The sequence below is a fragment of the Dreissena polymorpha genome, unplaced genomic scaffold (assembly GCF_020536995.1).
Source record: "Dreissena polymorpha isolate Duluth1 unplaced genomic scaffold, UMN_Dpol_1.0 chrUn032, whole genome shotgun sequence".
NCBI lineage: Eukaryota > Metazoa > Mollusca > Bivalvia > Myida > Dreissenidae > Dreissena > Dreissena polymorpha.
The window spans coordinates 192,236-220,116 of record NW_026273346.1 but is presented as its reverse complement, the minus strand read 5'-3'; the positions used below and the strand labels follow the sequence as shown (position 1 = coordinate 220,116).

Here is a 27,881-nt window from a genome sequence, read left to right as displayed (position 1 = left end):
GCCACTAAAGCTCTCAAGGCTACTCGTGAAGTGGTGACGAAATTTGAGCTTTTCGTGGCAGGTTTAAAATTTGTTTACGTTAGTCAGATACTGTGGAGTTAAACTAGAGCACATACTGTGTCGATGCGATACTATAGCGTTGTACTTGAGCGAGGAACGGCGTTTTGAACAGTTTTACAAACTAATTCGTGCGGGTTTGCTTTGCAAAGGCGCGAAGATGACGGCGGAACGAAATTACAGCTTCTTAACTGGACAGAAGAACACGTTTTCCATCGCGGATTATGTTATATTCGGTTGCATGTTAGCAGTGTCGACGTTTATAGGATTTTTCTACGCGATCAAAGACCGTCGGATAAGCGACACAAAGCTGTTTCTACTCGCCGGCGGCAAAATGAACTGCGTTCCGGTCTCCATGTCCCTGCTGGCTAGCTTCATGTCGGCTATCACCCTGCTGGGAACGCCGGCGGAAATGTACAACTACGGCACCATGTACTGGTGGATAGGACTCTCGTACGCCGGCGCCGTCGGCCTGTCGGCTCACGTTTACACGCCCATTTTCTACCGGCTGCGACTGACGTCGTGTTATGAGGTAAATAGAAATCTCTTAATGGACATTGTAAAGCGCGAATTCTTTTAACGCTCATTACAGCCGGCTTCGTCCATTTGTCAAACTCGTGATTTAATACCACCTCGTGAACGTTTTCGAGAAACTCTAAAGATAACCGTTGTTGTTGACATAGAAATGAATTGTGCAAATACTGCGATTCTAAATTCAAGTGATACGTAAACTTGTTTTTTTTTTGAATCGCTGTGTACGTTATATATGAATGAGAATAAACCGTAGCAGTTTTACGAGTGTTACCACGTGGTAGCATTTATGAGTTAATGATAGAGTAATAAGAGAAGCGGCTCTGACAGTTGCGCAGCCATTTACTAGTTGGTATGAATCCGGAGCGTAGCTTGAGTTTACAAATGTATCTGCACACGTGAATATACACAATGAGGCTATGATGGATATTGTGCATCATGTATTTTTGGGAGAAACAAACAAACATCGGTTGAAGAGTATATACCTTTTGCATAAAAGCTTAAACGTGAATAACTACTAAGTGAACGTAGCTTTTAAAATAAGATGTTTGCATATCATAGTACATTATCTTAAGAAACATAACGGCAGACCGCACGGACCTACGAACTTCGCGACAACGCCGCTCGTAAACGCTACGCGACTTTTATGTATGTGTTTAATGCAACTTAAATATTATAACATATATTAATACTTAGTAAACACCATTCGAATCTCTACACTTAATACAAACAATACAACATTTAACATTTGTTTCGTTCTACTTATAATTAACAGCATACTAGTTGTGTCACAAATTATAATGGAAATAATCCCAAGCTAGTCGTTAAGTTTTTAATGGATGATACGCTGCTGTGACTTATTCCGTTGCTACAATACTAATTAACTTATGCTATATTTTACTTAAAAAAGCGCAGCAAAATCTGTTAAGAATAACGAACGTGTGATTCCTGTATACAAGATATGTGTTGTACGACGGTGCTTTTGTTCTCAAAACTATCATCAGACTGCTGGAGTTTGGCGGATCTACTGGTTTTCTTGTTGCACATGATTTGTATCTATTGATATCCCGGTTTTCTCCTACACGGCATGCATTGAACACTGAAACGACATCAACATCAAGCGTTTAAATATGTTGTTGTATTTTTTTATGTTCTCTATAGGACGTTGGCCTTATATATATTTATAGCTGGTGGTAGCAGGAATTTCTCTCCTAATAATATGTCTGAACTCAATGTTATAATTGAAACGTATGTAGGCCAGAGTTTGTGGAGTAAAAACACAAACTGACATGTGGCATTATTAACAAACATTGGAACATTACGATAACGTGAAGTACACGTAAGCAGTGTTACAAACGGGAGAGATGATAAGAACTTATTTTCTCGTTCTTTATTGGGAACACTGTATTTTCAGTTTGTGTTGTAAAATGCGCTGTTCTCAAAAGTCGAACACAAATGCTGACTTCTAAAAATGCTAACTATAAATGGTACAAAATATCGAGAAAATGCGCGGTGAAATTACTTGATATTGGCCTTACTGACCCCAATTAGCCCACACGATCGTCAAAGATACATTTGACTTCGAAAATCAACAAGGACACTTATTCGCGAAATTTTATTATGGTGCACCAAAGGGGTCTGAACTTTTATTTCTGCTGCAGCAGAAAAAAATGCTTCTGCAGCAGAAAAATCCTGCTCGACCAGCATTTATTTTTAGATTAAAATCAGATTACACATAGGCATAAATCATGTAACGTTGGGGCAATTGATAAACCAAATTGGCATGTTCTTACGAAAAATGGATGAGAATTTAATAATAATTGATTAAAACACAGATAATGCATTCTTTGCACTTTTTCTATTTAAGTTATTGTCAGGTCTATTTCGTTTCCGTAGAGGTAGCTTATGTCGTCCGTTTGTAAGCTCAAATTTGATTGGCTGACGGGTTCAAGGGCTTATTCTAAAAATAAATGCTGGTCGAGCAGAAAAACATGCTGCTCGGGCAGGACTTTTGCTCGTCGAACAACAATTTGCTGCTCGAGCAGCATTTTTTCTGCCGCAGCAGAAGTTAAAGTTTCGACCCTTTTGGTGCGCCATATTTTATAACGCCAGCTTTCAAAATATACGTTGTCTTGTATCATCATCATCATGTTAATCTATTGTTATATAAAATTAGTACCTTGCATTCGAATCGACTCAAAAATCCATACTATTTTACGTCGTTTTACCGATAGGTTTATAACGATGATTGTAATCAAACATACTGCTCTATTATACTTAATGGTCAGCTATCGTCTTGTCTTTTCAGTACCTCGAGAAACGGTTTAGCAAAGGTGTCCGACTGATGGGGACCTGTATATTCTCATTACAAATGGTAAGTTGGTGTACAGTCCCAGTGTACAGTCACGGTAGTTTTAATAGTACACTAACACGTGAAACCATTATTTTATATTACAAAATTAATATTGTTTTTCAAATGAAGTATCACTTGAAAATATAAGTACGCAATTAAGTTTTTGTAAAGCTCCATAAACACTGCCCAATACTATTTTGATATAGGAAAACTTTCAACACAAAAAATGCAATACGAAGGTTAATACAGATAGGAAGACCCTAAAAGAAGAAGTTTTTCTGTACAAAATTTAAAATACAAACGTTTTGCAACTTTGTAGTATCTAAAATCGTTTCACGATGCCATCTTGTTTCGTTTGACGGATGATCACCAGTCAGGATCTGATTCATTCGGTTTGCGTTAATTTGCACACTTGGAGCGCACTTGTCTGTGCTTACTATTAGATCCGCGCGATATTAAAACATAACGCGCAAATTTTAAATAATGGGAAAACTCTTTCATTGACACAGCTCCATTCAGTATTACGCCACATATACTTTCATTTTTGTACGCTCTCTTTTCCTTTCCTTTTCTTGCTTAACCACTTAGAGAAGAACGTCCTCGATTGAGTGCCGCTAATTTATAACATAATGATAATTCAGGAGAACTACATTATGCTTTCGACACTTCCCGAATCCAATCTCGCGTTCGCTCGTAAATGTTCAGATATCGTCGCTAGATATTGAAATGAAATATATTGTCCCACAAAAACACAGAAACGACCATTTTGTATCTCATTTACTCTATTGACCTTTCGACAGCGAGAGTGAAGCCACGCCCACCGATTTCAAGTGGGTCACTCCGCCGAAGTCCGTCATAAAAATGGCTACGCGAATCGGCCGCATAAGTGAACCAAAAAGGCCTCATGGTATACCAGAAAGGCCATACAATAGTTGTTATTGTCATTGAATAGTGATGCTGAATATAATGATCATATCTATTAAATAGTCATAACTTTTTTATTAGTCTACTTAAAAGCCGTTAATTTTATTATCAAAGTCGGCAAAATTATCGCAAATTATCGCATACAGTATGAATTGTTCGTTAGTCACAATATTTTTCCTTGAATAATAAATGTTTCAGTTTTTTAATTAAAAGCCGTTAATTTTGCAACCGATGGCAACATCGCAAATGTGGCACAGGTAAGTAAATTTATTATATAAGAAGACGAAGAACGTTTTTATTGAAATCCGATATAACATATATCTACAATGCGTTTGGTCAAAATGACCCATGCGCATTGTTATAATCGTATAACAAAGTCAAAGTCGTCAAAAAAGTAACATACACAATATATTATTATATATTATTATTTCCTCGAAAACTATCTTCTGCAATGTTTAAAATATAAGAAGTTGAAAGAATTTTCATGTACAAAAAAACTCGCTAATCAGACCGGGTTTTTAAAGGGTCATTCACAGTTTGCGGCACCTGTTTTGATAACGGATTAGTAGAAAGCCCACATATGGTGTAAAATGACACTTATTGGCCACAATTGATAATTACTTGCGCATTTTAAAATAGTTTCTTAACTTACATTAAATTTGGAAGACTTAAACCGAAAGAAATAAAAAATGTTTTATTCTATGTGATACTATTAAGAATAATAACTCATTGTCTTTATTATTACGCATTTCATTAGCATTAAAAAAATCTAGCAAAGTTTATAATGTCTTATTTATTTGCCGACTGCATTAGAATGTCAAATTTATTTAACGTTGGCCACCTTTGAAAAATGGTTTTAAATGTTCCTTTCTAATTTGTCTATATAGAGGATAAACAAGTACAAAGTTATACTCTTTTTTATAACGTGTCCGTTGCAAAACTTACATTTTCTATTTTCGCGTAGTATCTTATTATAACGACTGTGTTTTGCTTTCGGGCGATCGCTTAATATGTTGAGATTAAGCTGTTCGTGTGGACGACCACAAAGACGACTCCAACGTTTGAATTTATCAAGATTAGTACCCGGTTGAGGGAACGGAAAAAAATGTACTTCCATCTTTTAACCGTTCTGGATACCTTGTGTCTGAATAACAAGTGCCATAACAGCACCTTTTAACCATTTTCTTTGTTTAAAACACAGAATTACGTATAAGCTTATGTGTCGGACAACGGCGAGTTTGACGGACAAAATGGCGGATAGTAACGGGCCTAACCTATGCTGTAATCTGATTGGTTAATAAGCCTGTCAATCAATCGGCTGTCGAAAGGTCAATTGCCAGACCATATCTAGCGTTCAAATTTTTGCTATTGCTATATGAAACACTAATTGTTTATCGGTTAACTTTATTTTTACGAATCATTCGTTTTGTTAGTGTTTATAAGTCTTTAATAGCTCTTATAAAATTAATTGCTTCTTATTTTATTGGGCGCTCCAATAATTGTTTTTTAGCTCGGCTGTTTTCGGAGAAAACCCGAGGTATTGTCATAGCCAGCTCGTCGTCCGCCGTCCGGCGTCTACCGTCCGCCGTTCACGTCGTGCTAAAACCTTAACATAGGCTCTAACATCAAAGTGCTTCCACATACAACTTTGAAACTTCATATGTAGATGCACCTTGATGAGTTCTACACGCCACACCCATTTTTGGGTCACTAGGGTCACTAGGGTCACTAGGTCAAAGGTCAATGTCACTTCTGACATGCTTTCATTTATTCAAAACTGCACCCACAGCCGAGCGTTGGCACTCTCTATGCGGTGCTCTTGCGTTATATTTAGTTATCAAATATTGTACACTATTATAATGCATCATAACGCTTAATATGTTTCGTCAAAAAATATTAATGTTCGTGAAATATTCCAAACAACAAGCGTTGACAACTTTAATGGCAGTTGATGGGTTTTTAACCTTTGTCTAAGCACACATCTACACGCATAAGCATGTTGACAGTTGTGCACTGTCAACACATTGCTAGGTGTGTTATATAAACTTCATCTATATTTACCGACAGACATAAAACGCTGTATTAATGCCCTTTTAGGCTTTTACAGTCTCGTTATACCATAGCAAACAAAATTTTGACCAGGAGTATGGGGGTCATAAAGGAATCACGCTGTAAGTCGGTCGGTCGGTCGGTTGGTTGGTTTGTCGGTCTGTCCGCATAAAAGGGTGTTTTTTAAGCAAACTTAAATTGAACCTTTAAATATGTCATCATCATGAATCATTAATAAAGCAAAGCACATGTGTTATGCACATTGATCAATACGCTAATGAATAATGAGCTCTTGAACAAAGCCATTATTTGATATGGGCCGCGCTCTGTGAAAAAGGGGTTTTATGTATGTGCTTAAAGTGTCGTCCCAGATAAGTCTGTGCAGTTCGCACAGACTAATCAGGGACGACACTCTCCGCTTTTATGATAGGTTTTTGCGGAAAGTGTCGTCGCTGATTAGCCTGTGCAGATTGCACAGGCCAACGACACTTTACGCACATACATTAAACCCCCTTTTCACAGAGCACGGCTCCATTATAAAATGTTATTAGCTCGTGGAGCTAGCTATTTTTTCAATTATGAAGCTATTAGATTAAATCTTCATCCCGATGAGGTGAATGTGCAAGAAACCTTCTTCATGTCAAGCGTTAAACACGTTCCTGAGGTCTGTGTCGAATGTAGCTATTTGTATGCATGAAATGTTGTGTAAGTTTGTGGAGCACACTTGTTCAACATTTCTCAAGCAATTTACTCGAAACTCGAAATATGCCTCCGCCATGAAATGTAGATGTGCAAAATACATTGGTATTTTTCACTCGCATTGATTTCTGCGGCTGCTTTTACTGTGACGAAGCGCTGCGGGGGTATTTTTATAACATTTTTGCAAAGTTATAGTTCGAGTTCTGTCCCATGTGTCACAATCGATCTCAATTGTGAATATTAATTTCATAAACCGTTTTCATTATACTATCGTTTTTAATTTGTGTATGCCCGTTTACATATTAGTCCGTTTTAAATACATTTAAATACATTGGTAATTTCAGATAATCTACATGTCCATAGTGTTATACGCACCGTCCCTGGCTCTGAATGCAGGTAAGATTCTCGTTGCTTATACCACGTATATTGTTTGTTTCGTACATACGTAAAGAATTGTCAGAGATAGGAATGTTTTACGACTAAAACATAAATCATTTACACGTCCGTTAAGCGGTTCGACATGGGAGCCTAGGCTCGACAAAAGCGAGACAACTTTTCTCGACAAAAGCGAGACAACTGAACGTTGATTCTCAAACGAAAGATAATCGCATTTTCTATCTTTAAAATAAACGCTTTGCAATTTGCATGTTTAGTCAAAACTGTTCAAATATACATATATTTTTCGGTTTCCATCCAAAATCTCGAGGGAAATAAGCAAATTTTTATGTAAAAAAGATCCAGTTACATCTGTTAAATGTACTCGAAAAAAGCTTAAACATGATTTGTTTAATATATGATCTTAACAATGCCGACTTGTTAAACGACTCAAACTCAAATTAGTCGTTAAATCTTATGTTCCATGACATTATATTCTATTTTCACAAAAAAAAATTTTTATGAAAACTGTCAGTTCAAAGTGATCTAGGTTTTAAACTTTGGAAGTCACATACGGGGTCACAATCAATTTCAATCAGCGACAGTACGCGTCACGCCGGATTTAATACAAACTATCACATATGGCTTCGTTGACCTCAATAATGTTAAAATAATCTTAACAAACCTCTAGATTTCTGCTTGAACTAAACTATGGCTACCCATGGACCAGAAAACACTGAATGAGTTCAATGAAGAAAGTTCCAAAACTTCCAAAATATTTCGCGTAGTAATAGATGCATTATACATTTTACACATATATTGGTGTTTTTTTTCGAGTACAAAGAGAATTAGTGTAATCGATTGTACTTAAATACATGCTTATTTCGATTATGAATTCGTATTTGTGTCGAAAAAATATATATGGGCATTTAAAGGGTTATAATTATGCATTCATACTGATAACTATTTACTTTAACGAATGACAAAAACAAACCCCTGACGTTTGCGAATCAACGTTCAGTTGCGTCGCGTTCGTTGACCCATTACGTGAACGTCGGAACGCCTCACGTGTGTGATTCATCTACAGCAAACTTTGTAGTTAATTCCATAGCGGTGACCCAAGCTTTATTTTTCTATGTGTATGTTGTTTCGTATTGAGCTGTTTAGTACTGTTTTGGCAATCGGTCACTTGCCTTAAATGAAGTACCACGATAGTGTTTATAATAAGAATTCAATACTGCCCCAGTAGCTGGAGTTTCACTTCTTTATTTTAAAAACGATGGTGAATGCATTGACTAAGTTCAGAAAATAAACGATGTGCAATATGTGTAGACTGATATTTATTTTTCAGTTTAAAGCATTCATTTAAAGTAATATAATATCGAATACACGTCAAACAAACAATATATGGACGGATTATATACACGTTAAGTCATTTCATATTTACATCAGGTATATTTTGATGTTTATCTTTATATATTTTTACGTGTTATGACCTTTCAAATGGTAAGTGTTATCCCATTCAGTGTTTATTTTAGTACAACTAAAAGGCGAACAGAAAACGCCTGAAGATAGCGATGTTTAAACGTTCTTGTTTGCATGTTCTTGTTGTTTTTCTTCATTTCTTCCCTGCACCCTTTCCTCATTGACTTGTCGCAAAAGCGCGTGTACCAATAACGGCGCCTACCGGACAGCCATCAGCAAAAGCCTCTTTGCGTTAGTTCAATGTAACAATATCGGTTCGTCCATGCTGCACGTCTGTACATACATATAGGATCTGGCACGAGTTGTCATATGATACAATATTTTATTAAACGAGTTCAGGAATTTTGTTAATAAGCGAGCCTTTGGCGAGCTTACTAACGAATTTCCTGGACGAGTTTAATAAAATATGATATGAAATGACAACGAGTGTCAGATCTTTTATCACATGCTTTTTAATGAGCAAATTAAATCAATATTCACGCAAAGATGATAATAAATCCCGAATTTTGTTTACATTTCGTGACGTCATTTGACGTTGAAATGTTATTTCAGCAAAATGACAAAATGCGATTGGTCAATCGAACGAAAATAAGCCAATGAAAACGCTTAAAAAGTATATTACACGTGTGTAAGATAAAACTATTCGTAATGGTTATATTACATGGGAAACAGTGTATGGCATGTGATAAATGATGTTTCGTGTTTCAGTGACCGGTCTATCTTTGTGGGGTGCCATCATCTCAGTAGGAAGTCTGTGCACTATATACACCGCAGTAGTACGTACACTTCTATGTATATGGCGTACCACTTAGGTCAAAAGTCAACAAGACCTACTAGGTAAAAAGAGAAATGTACTTCGACGTACAATATGTACGTCGAAGTACATTTTTTGTACTTCGACGTACAAAAGTGTCCTTCGAGGTACTGTTTTACCGACTCTTGAGTGTATAGCCAATCAGAAGACGCCTTTCGATCTGCACAACAAAATTACACTTTACCGATAAAATATTTTCCTATTTGATTAAACCATGTCATTATTATTTGCATATTAATATGTAATAATATTTCAATTTTAATGCCATCGGTGAAGTGCAATTTTTTCTTTACACATCAAAAGGTTTGCACCATGTCATGAATTGTGTGGTCTTAATGTGTTGCAGTTTCTTGTGTTTCTATACAAAAGTAAGATTTTCATGCATTCATGCATCTTGTATGCGTTATTAAGCAGGTAAATATAGCTGTCACAGTTACATATAACTGTCAATTAAATCTAGCTGATACTGATACTTGTCAAAACTCATCGACGAATTGGTTGAAGCGTCACTTTAATTGTTTTACATTTGTTAACATTAATTATGAATTAATCTCAAGGAAAAGCGGCTCAAAAGACGAGTGTTTTGATTGGCTGTTCAGAAAATTTGCACATCGAAGTACAAACATGTACGTCGAAGTACAAATTGTACTTCGGAGTACAAATATATACTTCGAAGTGTATTTCATATTTGTACTTCGAAGTACAAGTTTTGTACTTCGAAGTACAATATTTTCCTCGAAGTACAAATTTATGTTTACCTAAAAGGCTACATAGACTATAGACTTTCTACACAAATGGTACGCCATATATGTCCGCTACAGTTATGATATGCACGAAGTGGTAAGTGCTATTAACTCGCAGTGGTAGGTACTTCGAACACCGCATTGGCATGTACAATTCCGTGTGTGCTACGTTTCTGATTGATAATATATACACTGCAGTTACTGTAGAGGGTACAACTTGGTGTTTTAAATGTGTGTCTGTACTGACAACTGCGATCACACGCGGACAGTCTTATGCCATTTAAGATACGACAGCTATTTAAAATACGTAATACAATTTTTGTATGGTAAGAGTCGTATTGCTTGCTATAGCTACATGATATAAATCATTAAAATATGAAAGGTTTCAAGCAAAGAACGTCATAACGTCAAAAAATCTGTACGTTAATGTTGATGTATGTTTAAATTAGGCGCGTCGTGGGAAACCCAGAAAATATGGTCAGGTAATGTGACTTCTGCTTGTATTGTATTTTTTGCTCAACAAATATTCCAAAATACGTAGAAAATTTTGCCTTGATTTAGGATTTGCCGACTGCACATTTACATCTGAAGCGATCGACACTATCTCACGGGAAATAAGCTTGTTATTCTCATTCATCGCCTCGTGCAGTATGTTAATTCCCTGACCTCAAATCCTGTTGATGATAATGAATCTGCTGCTGTTAATGCTGCTGCTGCTGCTGATGGTGGTGGTGGTGGTGGTGATGATGATGCTGATGATGATGATGATGATGATGATGATGATGATGATGATGATGATGATGATGATGATGATGATGATGATGATGATGATGATGATGATGATGATGATGATGATGATGATGATGATAAGAATGATAAAAATGATAAGGATGATTATGACGACGACGACGATGCATATAATGATAATGACAACGACGAAGATGCAGATGACGATAATGACGACGATGCATATGGTGATGATGATGCGGGTTGTTTTACAGGGCGGCATGAAGGCTGTGCTATGGACGGACACGTTCCAGACCGTGATGATGATTGTGGGCCTGCTGGCCACGCTTATCCAGGGCTGCATCGAGATTGGAGGCTTCCAGGCCGCCTGGGACATCACCAAACAGAACCAGCGCGTCTACTTCGATGAGTAAGTGTCTGGGAAATATTCAGGAATGTACTTTCCAAGCTCCTAAATGGAGAAATCAAGTGTTTGTTTTACAAATTCGATTCCTGTTCGAGTATAGGATATTTTACATGTAAACGTTTAGAATGTCCCTCGTTGTGTAAAATGATATTTATATAATACATAATACTAAGTAAGACGAGTGAGTGTCTGCAAAAAGTTCAGACAAGTATTAACGAAGCTCCTATGGAGAGATAAAAAAAATCGGTGGATTTAGGGCATTTTACATCCAAACGATTAATATTTTCAACAGTTTTAATGCTATTTGGTATTTTCTTCAATAGCATTTCCGAAGCGTTATAAAAAGTGACAAAAATAAGGTTACATATTTTACCACTAGTATACAGATATACACTGTTGAGTTCAAAAACTGTTCTCCTTGGCTTCCCCTAGTGCAAGGCATACATCATACTTCCGGAGTCCACTGCCTCAATATCTGGTCCTTATATACTGACCATCGTCAGAGCATTGAGGACAGAATACTTCGGGCGAGCATGACTTTCTGTTTACCCTTTTCATTGTTCGGAAGCTCCTCTGGCAGTCTGAAATGCACACAATTTGTAAATAACTTTAAAATTAAATTTTAAATCAATTTGATTTAAACACAAAGGGATATTTAAGCAAAGAAAAACATTATTCGTTTGTTATTCTGTACTTCACGGCCTTGTTAAGTATCTACGAGTTGTACGTGCAGGGAGGAGCAGGCCAACAGCTGCCAGCTTGTATAGATGGTTTTGGCTTTTCTGTAAATGGATGGTCACCCACACCATTGCCTCATCAGTCTTTTTCCGACGACTGCTTGAATCGCTTAGTTGGTGGGTTGGAGGTTTCAAAATCACTGGCAACGCTCTAGGCACTTTCACTTATTGTACTCTCTGTCGGCGACGATATATTAGAAGTCCTTACCAAGAAATTAATAATTGCAGATTTCGCAGACAAAGGACTGGTCGTTTCTAGATCTTATCATTATGTCATGCACAAAAACTAAAAAAAACAATGTTGCAATATAGCGTGTGTGTTTTTAAAGAAACTTTCGGATGTGAATACATTAAATGTTGGTGCTGTTAGTTTATAGTCGCCCTTGAGAAAATAGTGCGAACATACTTTAAGTGGGCGGGATCGATCAATTGAACCGTTTGACATCAATAAATTGTAATTATAACTTAAATTAGGTACAACCGCAACAAACAACAGTTACAGTTTATTGTTAAAACACCACTGAAATAGTCGTAAACAATTAAAATAAAACAAACATACAACTTGAACATACCTTTAATTGCTCGAACACCACGTGTATCGGTAATAATCGATCATTAAAATCGACAAACACCATGATTGACCACCATACACGACCCGTATAAGCCCATTTTGCACACACGGCTGATAAGCGGGTGCGTGCTTTGATTGGTCGTGTGCCGAAACCATCGGATGAAATTTTCAAGTGTCGCGGCGACATGATCGGAAAAACAAGCGCCGCGGCGAAATTAATGTTGAAATCAAGGCACCGCTGTGCCGCTGTGCTATAATCGCCTGGGGAAATGCCTGAAATACATATATGTAAGCACATTTTGATGCAGAGTTGCGTCTATTTTAGAAATAAGTACAAAAAAAATGAAAAAAGTAAATTCATATATACATGAACCGGTCGTTTTATTATTCCAAGCACACGTTAACGTGTATATATTTCAGTTTCCGGTTGGACCCCACGGTACGCCACAGTTTCTGGGCGCTCACCATAGGTGGCGTCTTCCTGTGGGCGAGCGTCTACGCGACCAACCAAGCCCAAGTCCAGCGGTCCCTTAGCTGCGGCTCACTGCGGGGCGCTCAGGCGTAAGTATAGTGTAGTGGAGTATAATAAAGCAAAGTGAAGCGTAGCGCAGCGTAGTGAAGCGTAGTTATGCGTGAAGTATGGTAGCGCAAAGAAGCGCAACGTAAAATAGCGTAGCGTAAAGTAGCGTGGCTTAAAGTAGCGTAGCGTAGTGTTCCGTAAAGAAGTGCTAAGTGATGTACCGTAAAGAAATGTAGCATGCAGTAACGTAGCGTTAAGCGTTAAGTAGCGTAGCGTTAAGTAGTGTAACGTTAAGTAGCGAAGCGTTTAGTAGCGTACCGTTTAGTAGCGTAGCGTTAAGTAACTTAGCGTTAAGTAGCGTAGCGTTAAATAGCGTAGCGTAGCGTCAAGTAGCGTAGTTTAGTACAGAATGTCGATAAACGGTTACATGTGGTTCCTATATTTAATCCGTAGGCTTCCATCCCTCGCTTTGTAGGTGGGAAGCTGATGGAAGGCTACATTGTTGCAATGACCATTATATTATGGTTTTAAGAATTCATGATTAGCAACCGCGATGATTATTACTGTGTTCGAAGCTCTGCTGATGTTGCTCCTGCCGTCCTTTAAAAATCTCCGATCGTAGACACAGGCGCTCGATGACAATTACTCAATGATCGACTATCCGTTGTGACTTTTTGAAAAATCAATCTGCAGTCGTTATTTTTGGACTGGGGCTTAGCACCAAGGCCATAGTAATGATACCAATTTCTGAGCCTATCCGAATCGGCTGGCTGCCAAAAACCAAAGTCCCAAAACTCCGACTTACCACTTAATTCATGCGCACTTAAATTAGTTCTTCGCAGATCTCAATAACCCGCCTTGTAAATACAGAACATCACTATATAACATGACAGTGTCATACAAAGTGTAAAAAAATATTGTTGAAGTAAAACTGCTAAGCATTGGCTACGACATAGTTTTTATTGTTAACATATTTATCCGAGAATAAGTTCCTCACTTGACGGTCTATGCCGAAAAGATACGAGTGTTTACGGAGACAGTAAGAAGATTTTTTTCTGAGACATTTTTGAAGACATTCTATTTGGTATTTATAAACATATTTTAAAAAATTGTTATTTTATTTTGCGTAAAAAAGACATTCAAGAAAAAAATGAAATAAAAAACAATTATTCACGATCATTCTTTGAAATAGACGAAGTACCCGGATATGGTATTTCACTGCACAGATCGAGCGCGCAAATCGAGCGCAAAAGTTCTGCGTGAGAACAAGTACGCAATCTGTACACCGTTCTTTATTAGGGTAAGTGGATTTTCTTTTTTATACACATTACAAAGGAAGTATGAGTGTTTCCTGATCTGTTAATTATGTAATAACAAGCTATTTTAGGCTATTTAAAGTGATTTACTTGACGCCAACAATAACAGTTTTTTTCGGCCATGTTGTTGTATATCTTCACCGCCAAGGTAGACGAACCTCTACCAGATCTGTAGAGTTGAACTAAAGGTTATCGTTTCTACCACCAGTATCGTGTAGTCCTCCACCGTCTATGTACACTGTAGTATATAAACAAATATTGTCTTTTCTTACAGTCTCTGAGCTTCTGCACTCAACCGCTAGGGTCAATCCATATAAATTCGGACAAAGGGAGAAATTCGGACAATACTTCTTCCCAAGCACACTAAATCTAGCTCCAGGCCTTCAGCGCCTTCATCGCTTTGATTGTAAACCTGTTTATTATAATGCATACACATGCTAAATCAATAAAAAATATTCCGACGAAACGTCTTTAAAAAAAAAGATAGTTCGACTATGTATGTAGATATTGACAATGTAAGGCTCTAGCCATTTTCTCAAGCAACGGAAGTGCGTCATTACCCAAAATTAAATCGCTGTCACCTCTTTCGCTCATTGAAATGCGCGCGCAGGCCGGGAACTATAGTCGGATAGTCGATCATTGAGTCATTGCCATCGAGCGCCTGTGGTCGTAGATGGTGTTCTATTTTGATGACGATTGTAATTAAGATGACGATGATGATGAATGTGATGATGATGATGAAAATGATGATGATGATGATGATGATGATGATGATGATGATGATGATGATGATGATGATGATGATGATGATGATGATGATGATGATGATGATTGATGATGATGATGATGATGATGATGATGATGATGATGATGATGATGATGATGATGATGATGATGTGATGATGATGACTAAAATAACATTTATTGATGTGGGTCACGCTCTTTTCAAAAAGGTCTTAATCCATATGCGCACAGTATCATCCCAGATTGGACTGTGCGGACGATACTTTCCGTTGGTATAACATTTTTCTTTTACAGATTTTTTAAAACGAAAGTCCAGTCTATGCGAGAAGTGAACCCACAGGCATTTAGCCCCGTTTAACCAAATCGAGGCTCAATATCTTTTGGTTACAGAGCTCTATGGGTCAACTTCCCGGGCCTGTGTGTCATCCTGATGCTCTCCTGTCTGAACGGGATTGTCATGTACGCCTTCTATAGCACCTGTGATCCCGTGAAGTTTGGACTCATCCAGGCGTCCGACCAGGTAACATTGGCAGAAGGCTATCAAACCTCTTCTGTTTTGGGTCAGTTATTGTGTGTTTAGTTAAAATATATTTATTTAAGCTTGATTGCATCGCAAGACTAAGGCTTATTGAAACGCTCTCGAGTCCGTTTTCATGGTAGAACCAGTACTAGGTATCTTTATGAAGATCGCAAGAACGCTCCAACAGTGGGGATCGAACCCATGACCTTCAGGGCGGTAAGCGGACACCATATCCATTACGCTAACCTAGACAGAAAGCTAGCATATTTCTACTTTTGCGGTCAGTTCTTGTGTATTTGAAATTGCGATTCGCTAATGACAGTTTCAGTAAAATTCCGCGTACCAATCATTTACATCATGACTGAAAAATAACACACACTCTGCCATGGTGAAATTATCCTGGATGTCAATTAAAGTTTGAGCATTTTAGAATATTGGTAAGATCTATAGATTAACGGTACTAATACATATTAGGTTATCACAAAGGCCTATAAGCAGTGTAACTGCAGAACGCATTTTTGAAATGCATTGTTCTTCGTACATTTTACAGACTCAGTGAATGCATGTACCGCACCTTGAAAAGTGTGAAAGAGACTTACACGTAAAAATTCAAGTTGCTTTTGTTGAATCGTTCTCTACTTAGTAAACATCGACAAACTGTTCTCTGTAAGGCCATTTAAAGGTTTAGAAATGTTGACATTTTTCTTCAGCGTTTTTTTGCTGGTGTTTTAATATCGATTAATGTGAATGAAAAGATCAATGACACGGATAGTTGTTCATCCCCGACGCAGCATAACGGGTACCTACGAAGAACTTCAATACATGAAGCATATTACATGGCGTTTGTGCCTCCAATACCGACACCTACTATTATATAAAACATATTTACTGATATCTAGGGCTCGCACTGTTCGAAATGCAGTTTCGGGTGTCAGAGTAGTGCGTCCATTGTACTTCAATCTAGTATTCATATGATCCTTCCTTTGGGAAAACGGGGCATAATGTATGTGCGTTAAGTACATGTCGTTTCAGATTAGCCTGTGCAGTCCGCACAAGCTAATCATGTACAACACTTTCCGCTTACGAGACTTATTTTAAACGATAAAAATCATAAAAGCGGAGAGTGTCGTCCCTATTTAGCTCGTGCATGACTGCTACACAGGTTAATCTGGGACGACTCTTAACGCACCCGTATTTAACTCCAATTTTCACAACACGTATGGTGTTCGTTTTCTTAAGCAGAATATACCAATCTGCATAATGACATAACAGTGTACCGTATTCGTTGCAGCTCTACCCGCTGTTCGTTATGGACCTATTGAGCCATGTCCCGGGGGTCCCGGGTCTTTTTGTAGCCTGCATATTCAGTGGAACTTTAAGGTATACATACAAGGATTAGTGTAAGAACAAGCTTAATATGTTATGGTAAATCTATGCATTGTTTTTCTGAAGAAATCTGAACTTTGAGATCGGAAAGAGACGCCAATTCATAATTTGATGCTTTAAAACATAATTTCGTATTGCTGATATTGATGTCTTTTTATTTTTGAAGACTGTACCTGATGTAGTGATCGTCGTTTTTCAGCTGGAGATACACAACAATAATTTATCTTTATCACAGTTTGCTTTTCATATAATATGCAATACGTTTACGCCAATGTGCCCGTACAGAGTCGGTGCGAAATTCTTAAAATGTTCGTCATGTGAAACGCTGTTATAAGCTAGAATATATATGTGTATGCTGTTGACAAATGCCTCCGGCCAGCAGACGTTACAATGGAAAACGGGGCTAAATGCATGTGCTTAAAGTGTCGTCCCTGACGTCACAGATTATCATGAGCAGTCAACACAGGCTGATTAAACTGGGCGGAATGCAAGGCTTATCTGGGACAAAACGTTATGCACATGCATTAAACCCCTTTTTCGCAGAGCATGGCTGAAAAACTTAAGAATATCAAGACAGAGTAATACATTGCTGCTGATATTGAAGCGATGTTGACAATTAGATGACAATAATGATCGACAATGGCTAAAATGAAGATCATAATTTTGCAACACTGCGATGCGAGTGTTGTACGTGTTTATACGAACCATTGAAGGCATTACGGTGTTTTAAAACAGGGTGTTTTTGAAACCATAATGTGATACGTTTCTAGCGTAACACACTTCCATGTTTAGCACAATATATGGTATAACGCGCTTTAATGTTCAACTTCACAGTTGGCTTCACACTGCAACAGACAAGTAATCATAACAGTTCTTTATATGAATTCAAAAAAGTTCGACGTTTGTTCTGTGTGAGAATGGGTCATACTGAGTTTATAAAACCTCCCCTCTGCAGATTTTGTTTAAAAAGAGTGCTAGCCGTATACTCAAATAGCGAGAACGAGACACACCCGGCGCAGTAGAGTTTTAATAAAAACTTCTGTTTCACATTAACGGTGAGAATCTGTTAAAAAACGAACGCGTTCATCATTCGCACCACGTGCCGATGTGTGGTATTTATCAGCGTTTTATAAACACTTGAGGTATACTGGCTCTTTTCTCGCGAGAGGTTTCACGTTTATAGGTTCAAACGTGTTTTAAATGTATGAAGCATAACCAACGTAGTATTTTGTTGCTTGGAATTCACCGGGACAGACTTTAACGAAATAACTGTCAATCTGTAAAGGAGAGATTAAACGTACATAATAAACTAGTTAGATATGAATCCTGCTTGTCTTCGTGGAATTCGTTAAATGCAAAGGCCAATATTTATAATATGCAGTGTGTTTTATTTTTAGCACGACTGTTCATAGAATAGTTTAAGGTATACTTCTCATCCATCTGTCGGCCTCGGCGTCTATAACTAAAGCTGAAGCATCAAGACTGAAAATTAGTTTTCGGTAAATAGAAAACTTAACATGCCAATATATTTGCAGCACTATATCCTCCGGACTGAACTCCATGTCAGCTGTCACGCTTACAGACATCGTACGTCCTATGGTGCCCGGAATGAGCGAGTCACGGGCAACAACTCTTACAAAAGTTTTTGGTAATTTTTATTTTATAACTTCCCTTTGAGCGCTTGTTCGTTAACTAAGCATAAAGTATGCAATATTTGGTTTATTCAGGTAACATGCTCGTTTAGTAATGTAACGTTCGTTTAGTAATGTAACGTTCGTTTAGTAATGTAACGTTCGTTTAGTAATGTAACGTTCGTTTAGTAATGTAACGTTGGTTTAGTAATGTAGAAACACATGTGTGGCAGCTTTTGAAGATGTTGTCGTATTGTGAAAATTTCGAGTCCTTTTCCTTTTAGTTTGTTTAGAAACATTCAATGACTTGATTAACCTGATTTAAAAACAAAAATAACATTAAACAAGTATGCGCATCTCTTTCAGCGCTGGTGTACGGCGTTGCTTGTCTTGGGTTAACATACGTGGCGTCAAAACTAGGAAATATTCTTCAGGTAAGTCTTTACAAACTGCATATCTTAAAATGCAATATAAAGCTGAATGAACCGCACACGTATTATAAACGTCAATACGCACATTACTGCGCATGCTATTATTTAATTCCCTTCGAAAAGCCTGTCATTGCTAAATCAAATAATGATACAAAAATAGAGCAGCGTGATTAACGAAAAAATGCTGAGTTTGACATTAAAGATGTAAAAAACTTTTATAGACCTATTTATATTAGAACTACTATCTTATTCGTTCAAAATTAGTTTACGAGTTGAATTTTTAACGTCTAAATATCTTTTAACATTTTATTCAGTTTGTTAGAGCCACGATTTTTCAGAATTTACCGTTCGGATTTCAGGCAGCTCTGTCACTGTTTGGAATCGTCGGGGCCCCTATGCTTGGGCTATTTACCTTAGGAATGATTTACCCATGGGCGAACTACAAGGTAAAGTGTGACTAAACAATTGTTGTGTTAGTACGTGTTGAATTTCGGAATGTTTATATATTACTCGAAGCCTCTTTACCATCCGACAGAATCATCCATATTTGAATTGAAATGAATTCGAATTTGTTGAGTTGTGTGAGCTTAATAACACATGTGACATCTATGCATGAGAAGGTACCGCTTAAACCCTTTAAAAAAAGCCCATGCGGTTAAACAATGTTTGTACTTGCGTTCAATCACACATTCTGCCATTAAACATGACACAAACAAACAAACTGGTTCTAAGTAAGCGTTCTTATGTGAACATGTGTATCTTCGCAGTTTTGAATCACATTCTTAAAATGTCCTTTGCGCTTTCTTATCCTTTAACGCATGTTTGTTTTATTTAAACAATATCTAGAACGAAGTTTGCTCTCTTACGATAAGTGGGATGACCACCATGAGATTAATGTCTCCTTCCTGTATCGAGAATTTCAGCAAGATTGCAGTGTAGTTTGTATTGCATCTTTTCATCTTCTTAGGGGAAATAACGCCCCGTGTTATCCATTAATCCGTAATTCCAAAACGTTAAACACACAATACATGACGTGTAGTATATACAACCATTTTTAAAACAAGATTATTGTTCATTATTTTCCTCTTTACTTCGCTCCACTATTTAGCATAAAACTATGGCGTATCATTTGGGTCGAAAGTCAGCAAGACCTACTAGGTAAAAAGAGAAATGTATTTCGACGTACAATATGTACGTCGAAGTACAAACATTGTACTTCGACGTATAAATATGAAATACACTTCGAAGTACAAATTGTACTTCGACGTACACATTTTCTGAACAGCCTATCAAAACAATCGTCTCTTTAGCAGCATTTCCTTAAGATTTATTCATAATAAATGTTTAAAATCTCTTTTTTAATTGAGGACAATGTGAAGAAAAATATCAAAATTGAAAAAAAAAGAAGTTTCAAGTATGTAATGCATTGAAATAGTTTATACATGTATACCAATTTGAAGAAGATTCAATGTTACCTTTTTTAAATTAAAATTATCAAGCATATTGTGGGTATGTATTGACCATGCGAGGCGGAGTATTACGTTCCAGCGCATTACGGTGTAGGGAATTCCCAACGGTAACCAAACAGTTACGAAACGATTACGGGATTAAACATGTATAATAACCTCCTTGGTTTGGTCTTATTTTGTGATAATCATTATTTGCATAAGTCAGAGGTTAATTCCGCCACGCCAGGTCAATAAATACGCACAATGTCTACGAGTTAGCGGTCGATAGTCGCTCAATTTGGTATAAATAATTATAATAATAATGTTCAATAAAATACGCAATATATCTATGAGTTAGCGGTCGATATCGCATAATATGGTATAAATAATAATAATAATAATCATGTTCAATGTCAAATATCTCTAAAAGCAACAGATGTAAGGCGTCTTCTAATTGGCTAACACTCAAGGGTCGGTAAAAACTGTACTTCGACGTACAAAAAATTGTACTTCGACGTACATATTATAAGTCGACGTACATTTCTCTTTTAACCTAGTAGGTCTTGTTGACTTTCGACCTAAATGGTACGCCATATAAAACTAAGTGTATGGACAGGGCGCCTACGCCGGAACGCTAACCAGCGTCGTGATTATGATGTGGATAGGTGGTGGGGCGCACGTTACCAAGACGTATAGGTATCAGCCACCTGTGAAAACGTACGGGTGTAACTGGAACCTCACTTGGCAGGACGCGACCTCCAACACCAGCAGCGTCCTCCCACCTGTCGTCGATATGGACGGCAACGTGACCGCTGTTGAAAGGTATATGTGTGAACCATTTTCTCTGTATGTGACCGTGTGGCTTGAAGTGTGTATATGTGTAGGCGTGCGTGTGTGTAAGCGTGAGTGCGTTAATTCGTGCGTGTGTGCGTGATCGTGACGTAAATTTTTATCGAGTGAACCGGAATTTTCCCATGTGGCCAATGACCAAAGAAGACGTGTTGGGTGGTTAACGTCAAATAGTGCGATATTAGAGACAACGCCACGTTCCACAGACGATCCTAGGTTTTTAAGTGCTTCGGGTAAACCACCTAGTAAACTGTTATTGTGGTTTAACGAGTCGTGCGAAAGACGTTTCAGTAGCTTTCGGCGCCAGTTGGTAACACCCATTGCTGTTTTTGACGATGAATTTAAGCTTTGTATGGTGAAACACGTTTGACACATGTGTTCCGAATATGATCTAACATATAACTATTTAGAATGCAATTGCCAGGAAATGGTATGGCGTGTCGATATTGGATGATTATAATTTAAATAAAATATCAACTACGGGAAGAAATAACACTTCACAGAAAATGTGGAGAGAAAAACATAGATGTGTGAAGAATAAGATCATCAAACGAACAATCATATCCTATTTATTCGCAGAATCGCGATTTTTATCAACAACATCCTACACTGCGTTACATATTTAGCCCGATCTGTTACTTAGTGCATTGCCATAAACGTTAACGCGGTCTAGAACAATCAATGCCTTTCTTTGTACCGCTTTTCTATGATTGATAATTATAAATATTGCTTTGAAATTAAAAGTGTTCTCCGGTGCCCGAGAATACAAGAATATTGCAGAATATTACAACATACTGTACTATTCTGCCAATTATTGTGGCATTATCGTCTGTTAAGTCAGTACGTTTTTGTTCATATTAAAGAATTCACATACTGTCGACAATATGTACACAAACTGGTTTTCACGTAAATTTGTACGTGGTCTTCCGTTGTTTACCCTTGTTTTATGTAAATACATCAATGATTGTGAGTTGTTTTCCAATTGTTTTATGTTAAAACATCAGTGATGTTGAATTGTTTTCCCCTTGTTCCATGTAAATACATCAGTCAAACTCCGCGCAGAGATTTGACTAGTTCCGAGCATAGCTCGATATCACGTCTCTACCATATTAACCAACCACGTGATGATACGAGCCACGTGGTACGATAATGACGTCTTACAGTATCCACGGCATTTTACTTTTCTAAATATTGTGTTTTTTTTTATTATGAACCTTATCTTATACAAAAAACACGTATTTTCAAATATACAATGTTTTGCCTTGAGTTTTTTGCCATTGTTTCATGTTAATACAACAGTGGCCTTGAATTAAAAACCCATTGTTAAACAAAAATACATCATCGATGCTGAGTTATCTGTCGCTTGTTTCAGCGAGCCGGAAGGCCTAGCACGGTTCTACTCACTGTCGTATCTCTGGTACAGTTGCTTTGCCATGTTGATCGTGACGGTGGTTGGTCTGACCGTCAGCTTCCTCACAGGTACGTGTGTTTGTGTTGGCAATATGTGTTCGACCAGCGTTTTAGGCACGTTTGTAAAAAAACTAAGAGAAACCGGGCTTAATGTTTGGGCGTAAATGTCGTCCCAGATGGTCTGTGTTGTCTGTAGGGACGAAATCTTCAGCTTGTGTGGATTTTTCCGCATGTGCTTAGCAAGAACGATAATTTCAACATAAACTGGATTTTCGAAAAGAAGAGTAAAAAAATCACCAACAAGCAGAGAAGTGTCTTCCCGACTAAGCCTGTGCGGACTGCACAGTCTGATATGGTACGATACTTTACGCAAATGCCTTAAGCCCTGATTTCCCAGAGCGGGGGCTCAAATACATTTAAGTCATATAAACCGCATACGAACGTCTCTTTGCAAAGTGCATATTCAAATAAATTGTAAAATGTATCCAATTTCTGGCATCTATGAAGTATTGCTTAATATTAATGGAATTCATTGAATTACACGAAATGACACCTTCTTGACTAATAATATTTGCATTAAAGAAAATTATAACGTTCTCGAGGGTTCGGAAAATCTTGAGAGCACGTAGTACTAACTATGCATTAGGCACATCCACTCACAACATTACATCCACTTTTGCTTGTATCAGTCAATTGGACTATTGACTTTTAAAACGTGCGTTAATTTCGTGACACTTTAGTTCAAAACAAAGCATTCACAGTCGTTAATAATTTGATTAAGATGTTATATGCCCGTGAATTTAGTTGTCCATTGACACTATATAATTCAATAACATAAAGAAGTTTAAAGCACTCTTGTATGCGCCGTATGAATTATTACTTATTTTTCAAAAAGTATATCAGATGTCAATCGGAGTATTGTTATTAGGATAACATTAACAACATTAGTTCTGATGTTCATGAATTAGAAACCATTTCTAGAGCTCTCACAATGGTCCCCACATGCAAATGACAGGGATGTGTAAATGTTAAAATCATTTACTTGTCCACGGTCAGGTTGCTTGAAAACTTCTACCTGTCCGCAAGCAATATTACTTGTCCAAATTTTGCAAAGTAATTGTAATTATTTTAAACTTATTTTGCACCACACAGTTATATTGTAATAAATACTAAATATATAAGAAAATATGCAGATATTTATACAAGTTGTTTCAAATCACCTTAATAAATTCAAATAAAATGTTGTTTTCATAATATGGGACAGTTATAATGATGGTCCTATATTCTCCAAATTATTCAATCGTTTCGCGTTGCAACGCTTTATAATTTTTAGGTTTTTAAATCGTCAAAAGATGTATATAATGGCTATATTAGACCATGGCAAATGTTCAGTAATATTGTTTCCTCACAAATATCATAACTAAACAGAAAATTTGCGAATCTGAAACAACTTTTTCAATTTTGTCAATTTACCAAACCGTGAAAAGATTCCTTTAATAGTTATCGGTGCATTTGGCAGGTTTTCGAATGAACTAATCTTTAGCTTATCATGACGGTACTTTGCGCTTTTTAATAATTTCGTTCACATGAATTCTTTATAAACGAAAATCCAGTATAGGAGGAAAGTGTCGTCCCCGATTAGCCTGCGAGGATTGTAAATACTTATATGGGATGACACTTCACGCACATGCATTTAGCCCAATTTTCGCAGAACGGTTCCAGTGCATAAACGTATTGTTTGCCTTGTGGTTTCAGGACCAGAGGATCCCAAGTCGCTTGACGCAAGACTGATATGCCCGATATTCGATGTCCTGTGTCCTTTCCTGCCTGAGAAATGGAGGAAACCACTCAGATTCGGGATCGAGCATGAAGGAGTATGGATAATGAGACATTGTTTTCGAGACACATGTACATACTGACCCATCAACGCTTCACAATTTTCCCTTGCAAATGCTATGACACTAACATACGAATTTTTATATTTGCTGTCGTCCGTCATACACACCTTGGTTAAAATACATAATGGCATCAAAACCAAAAGTGGTGTTTGGTGGCTCAGCAGTCTTTTAGTTATATCAAGTGTTCTTACGTTATTTTAATATCGTGTTCTATTGTTCAGTAAAACAACGTCAAACCTGTCCGCCAAACATGGCAAATCGTGACTTTGCATACAGTTTGTCATTTCGTGGTAAAACGTTCAACGTATGCCTGTATAGCTTCGACGGCACAGAACAGTTCATGCCTGTAATCGAACGCCAGCTATTGCCCCCGCGCATGTTACCTGCGATCTTGTAATTAAAATTAGACACTTAGAATAATAAGATTATTGAAAAGAAAATCAGAAATAGTTATCTTTTGTCACATGCTTTAACAGTATCTGATTAATTTTAATCTCGTATATTGATAAGGTTTCAAAATAAGTTTATTTAGCACATCCTCTATGTCTGAACTAAATGACAGAGTGGGATATTTTACAGAAAAAGTGTTTATAGTTATTCCCTTATGAATATTACGGCACTTGTATTTTTGTTACGCTAGATATCATTCCATAATCAAAATCAAATTTGAATTCGTGTAATTAATCCGGTTCATTAGTTTTCTGCCTTTTATAGAAATATGACAAGGACATTGAAGAGGCCAAGAAACGCCCGACGTCTCTGATCTCTGTGGACAAAGATGGCGACATCGTGATACCGACGGAAATGGATGTGCTCATAATGCACGAGAACAATCAGACAAAGGTGATCGTTGTCGAACATTGATGGTGGTGATTCAGCATTTTGCGCTCAACTTACATTTCGTTTATATACGAAGATGCAAAGGTTCATTTTGTGGACATTGATGATGATGATTTAGCGTATGGACCAACGCTGGGATATTCTCGTGAATATGTTTGTCATTTTGACCGCTGACCTAAATTCGACATGAAATATGCAGTCAATGAGTTTGTCAGTCACGTTGACATATTGAGAAGAACATAGATATGTGTATACAATTGAAATGCGCTCTGGGAAAACCGGGCTAAATGCAAATGCTTCAAGTGTCGTCTTAGATTAGCAAATGCTAATCAATGACGACATCTCCGCTTAAATTAGATTTTTCGCTAATAAGATACTTCATGCAATCGAAATGAAAGTGTCGCCCCTTGATAAGCATGTGCTTGTGTGCAGGCAAATCTGGGACAACACTTAACCCTTTGCATGCTGGGAAATTTGTCGTCTGCTAAAATGTCGTCTGCTGAATTTCTAAAATTAGCATTTTCTGCGATTTTTTTCAAAGAATATTATCAGAATAGCAAACAGTTTGGATCCTGATCAGACGCCACGTTCTGTGGCGTCTCATCTGGATCCAAACTGTTTGCAAAGGCCTTCAAAATTCGGTTCCCGCACTGAAAGGGTTAACGCACATGCATTAAACCAAGTTTTCCACGCACGAGGCTGATTCTTATTCTGCGGCTCTTTTTGTTCGATACAGTTCAGAATTTTAGGAAGCGACGGGTTTGGTGATGATGGCTTGCCTAACAAGCAGCTCAATCGCGGAAATTCGTTCATTTATAGGTTTTATATACTGTTAAGATTTATATACTCTGTGTATACAATTATTGACTTTTATGCTGACAATTAAATTGTCACGAATACAGTCGCAGCTCGTCAAAACGCTTGCGCATTTATTATCATGTAAACACTGCGACTTCAACAATAAGGAATAAAACCTTAGTGCAGCGTAAGCTATTTTTTGCGTAAATTTTAGTATTTCTAAAAAGCTAAAAAAATCGTCTGATACATTACCAGTCTGCATATTGCTGTAGTTGTTGTATTCATTAAAATGTAAATAAACATAGCACCTAATTTGAACATGTATTTCCTAAGCAAAGTAAAGCTTTTCTACGTTTTCTATGAGAAAAGCACATTTCAATAAAAAAATAATATATAACAACGTCGGCGTTGGCAGTATTTTCTTCTTCTTTTTGTGTTATGTATAACGAAAATTATATTTGAAAATACGTGGTAGCATTTTGAAACACGAAAGTTTTGGTGCAACACAATATATATTGTGTATTCATACCAGACAATTACCGAATGAATAGTGTATTTATGTGAACAAATCCAGAACACCAGATCATAATGGTGTAGCTCACTGTTTTGAAATCCTTTTATCGTTTAAACGTCTAGAAAAGCCGGATTTTTTTAAATAATGCAATGTACATATTAAAATGACGCCGCCAGTGTGGCATGTAAATATTTCATACTTCATTATAGTGATGTATTTATGTTTGTATATGAATCACATATGGCGCTGGTCATTTTAATGGAATGTAATCGTAGGAAGGTATAAACTGACTGTATAACGAATTTTTTTCTAGACTTTAGGCATAACTGGGTTTACTATGTTCGTAAAACCATATGTTTTGAAACAACGCACACGACACCATCTTGTCTGTTATTTGGACTTGCCATTGATCGAATTAATTTCGCATTAGCACACAATTACACTAGATAAAACTGACCGATAATAATGTTTCGGTTTTTATTCGAAACATTTTGCAAGACTGTACATACATTTTGTGAGCATAAAATAACAGAACATACACGAATAATCTAAATTGTATAATGTAGTGTAGAGGCATTGTGAAGCTAATATCGTCGATAAGTGTACATATTTTGCTTCAATTTACTGTAACACTCAAATTTCTTATTTTTTATATAGAATAAATATTAATGTAACACTGTCAATATAGGGCATTTAAGTATGCTACTTACATGCTGTCTTAACAATTATATTAACCCATTTATGCCTAATGGACTCCTCCATCCTTCTAAATTGGATCAATTTATTTCACAAATTAGGGATGTCTAGTATATTTATTTCCATATTTAAAATATTACTCACAGAAATGACTTTAAGCAAACAGCGCAGACCCAGATAAGACGCCGCATCATGCGGCGTCTTATCTGGGTCTACGCTGTTTGCCAAGGCCTTTTTTTCTAGACGCTAGGCATAAATGGGTTAACGGACAAAATCATAAACGAATAATCTATATTGTGTAATGTACTGTAGAGACATTGTAAAGCTAACATCGTCTATACAGTGTATTTTTTGCTGAAAAATCAAATTTCTTTTTTTTTAAATAGCAA

The 27,881-nt window shown here is 37.1% G+C and overlaps 1 protein-coding gene across 1 annotated transcript; it reads left to right on the top strand.

Annotated features, from left to right (window-relative positions):
- The first annotated feature begins 43 nt into the window (after window positions 1-43).
- On the top strand, window positions 44-26,385 carry LOC127863742 (sodium-dependent multivitamin transporter-like). The gene is made up of 15 exons (XM_052403382.1): window positions 44-589; window positions 2,897-2,962; window positions 6,958-7,009; window positions 9,182-9,249; window positions 11,032-11,186; window positions 12,912-13,052; window positions 15,462-15,591; window positions 16,883-16,971; window positions 18,513-18,625; window positions 18,975-19,042; window positions 19,399-19,485; window positions 21,104-21,309; window positions 22,709-22,815; window positions 24,502-24,620; window positions 25,359-26,385. Exons 1-15 carry the CDS (start codon window positions 218-220, stop codon window positions 25,506-25,508), a joined length of 1,923 nt encoding a protein of 640 aa, XP_052259342.1. The 5' UTR covers window positions 44-217; the 3' UTR covers window positions 25,509-26,385.
- The last annotated feature ends 1,496 nt before the right edge of the window (window positions 26,386-27,881 follow it).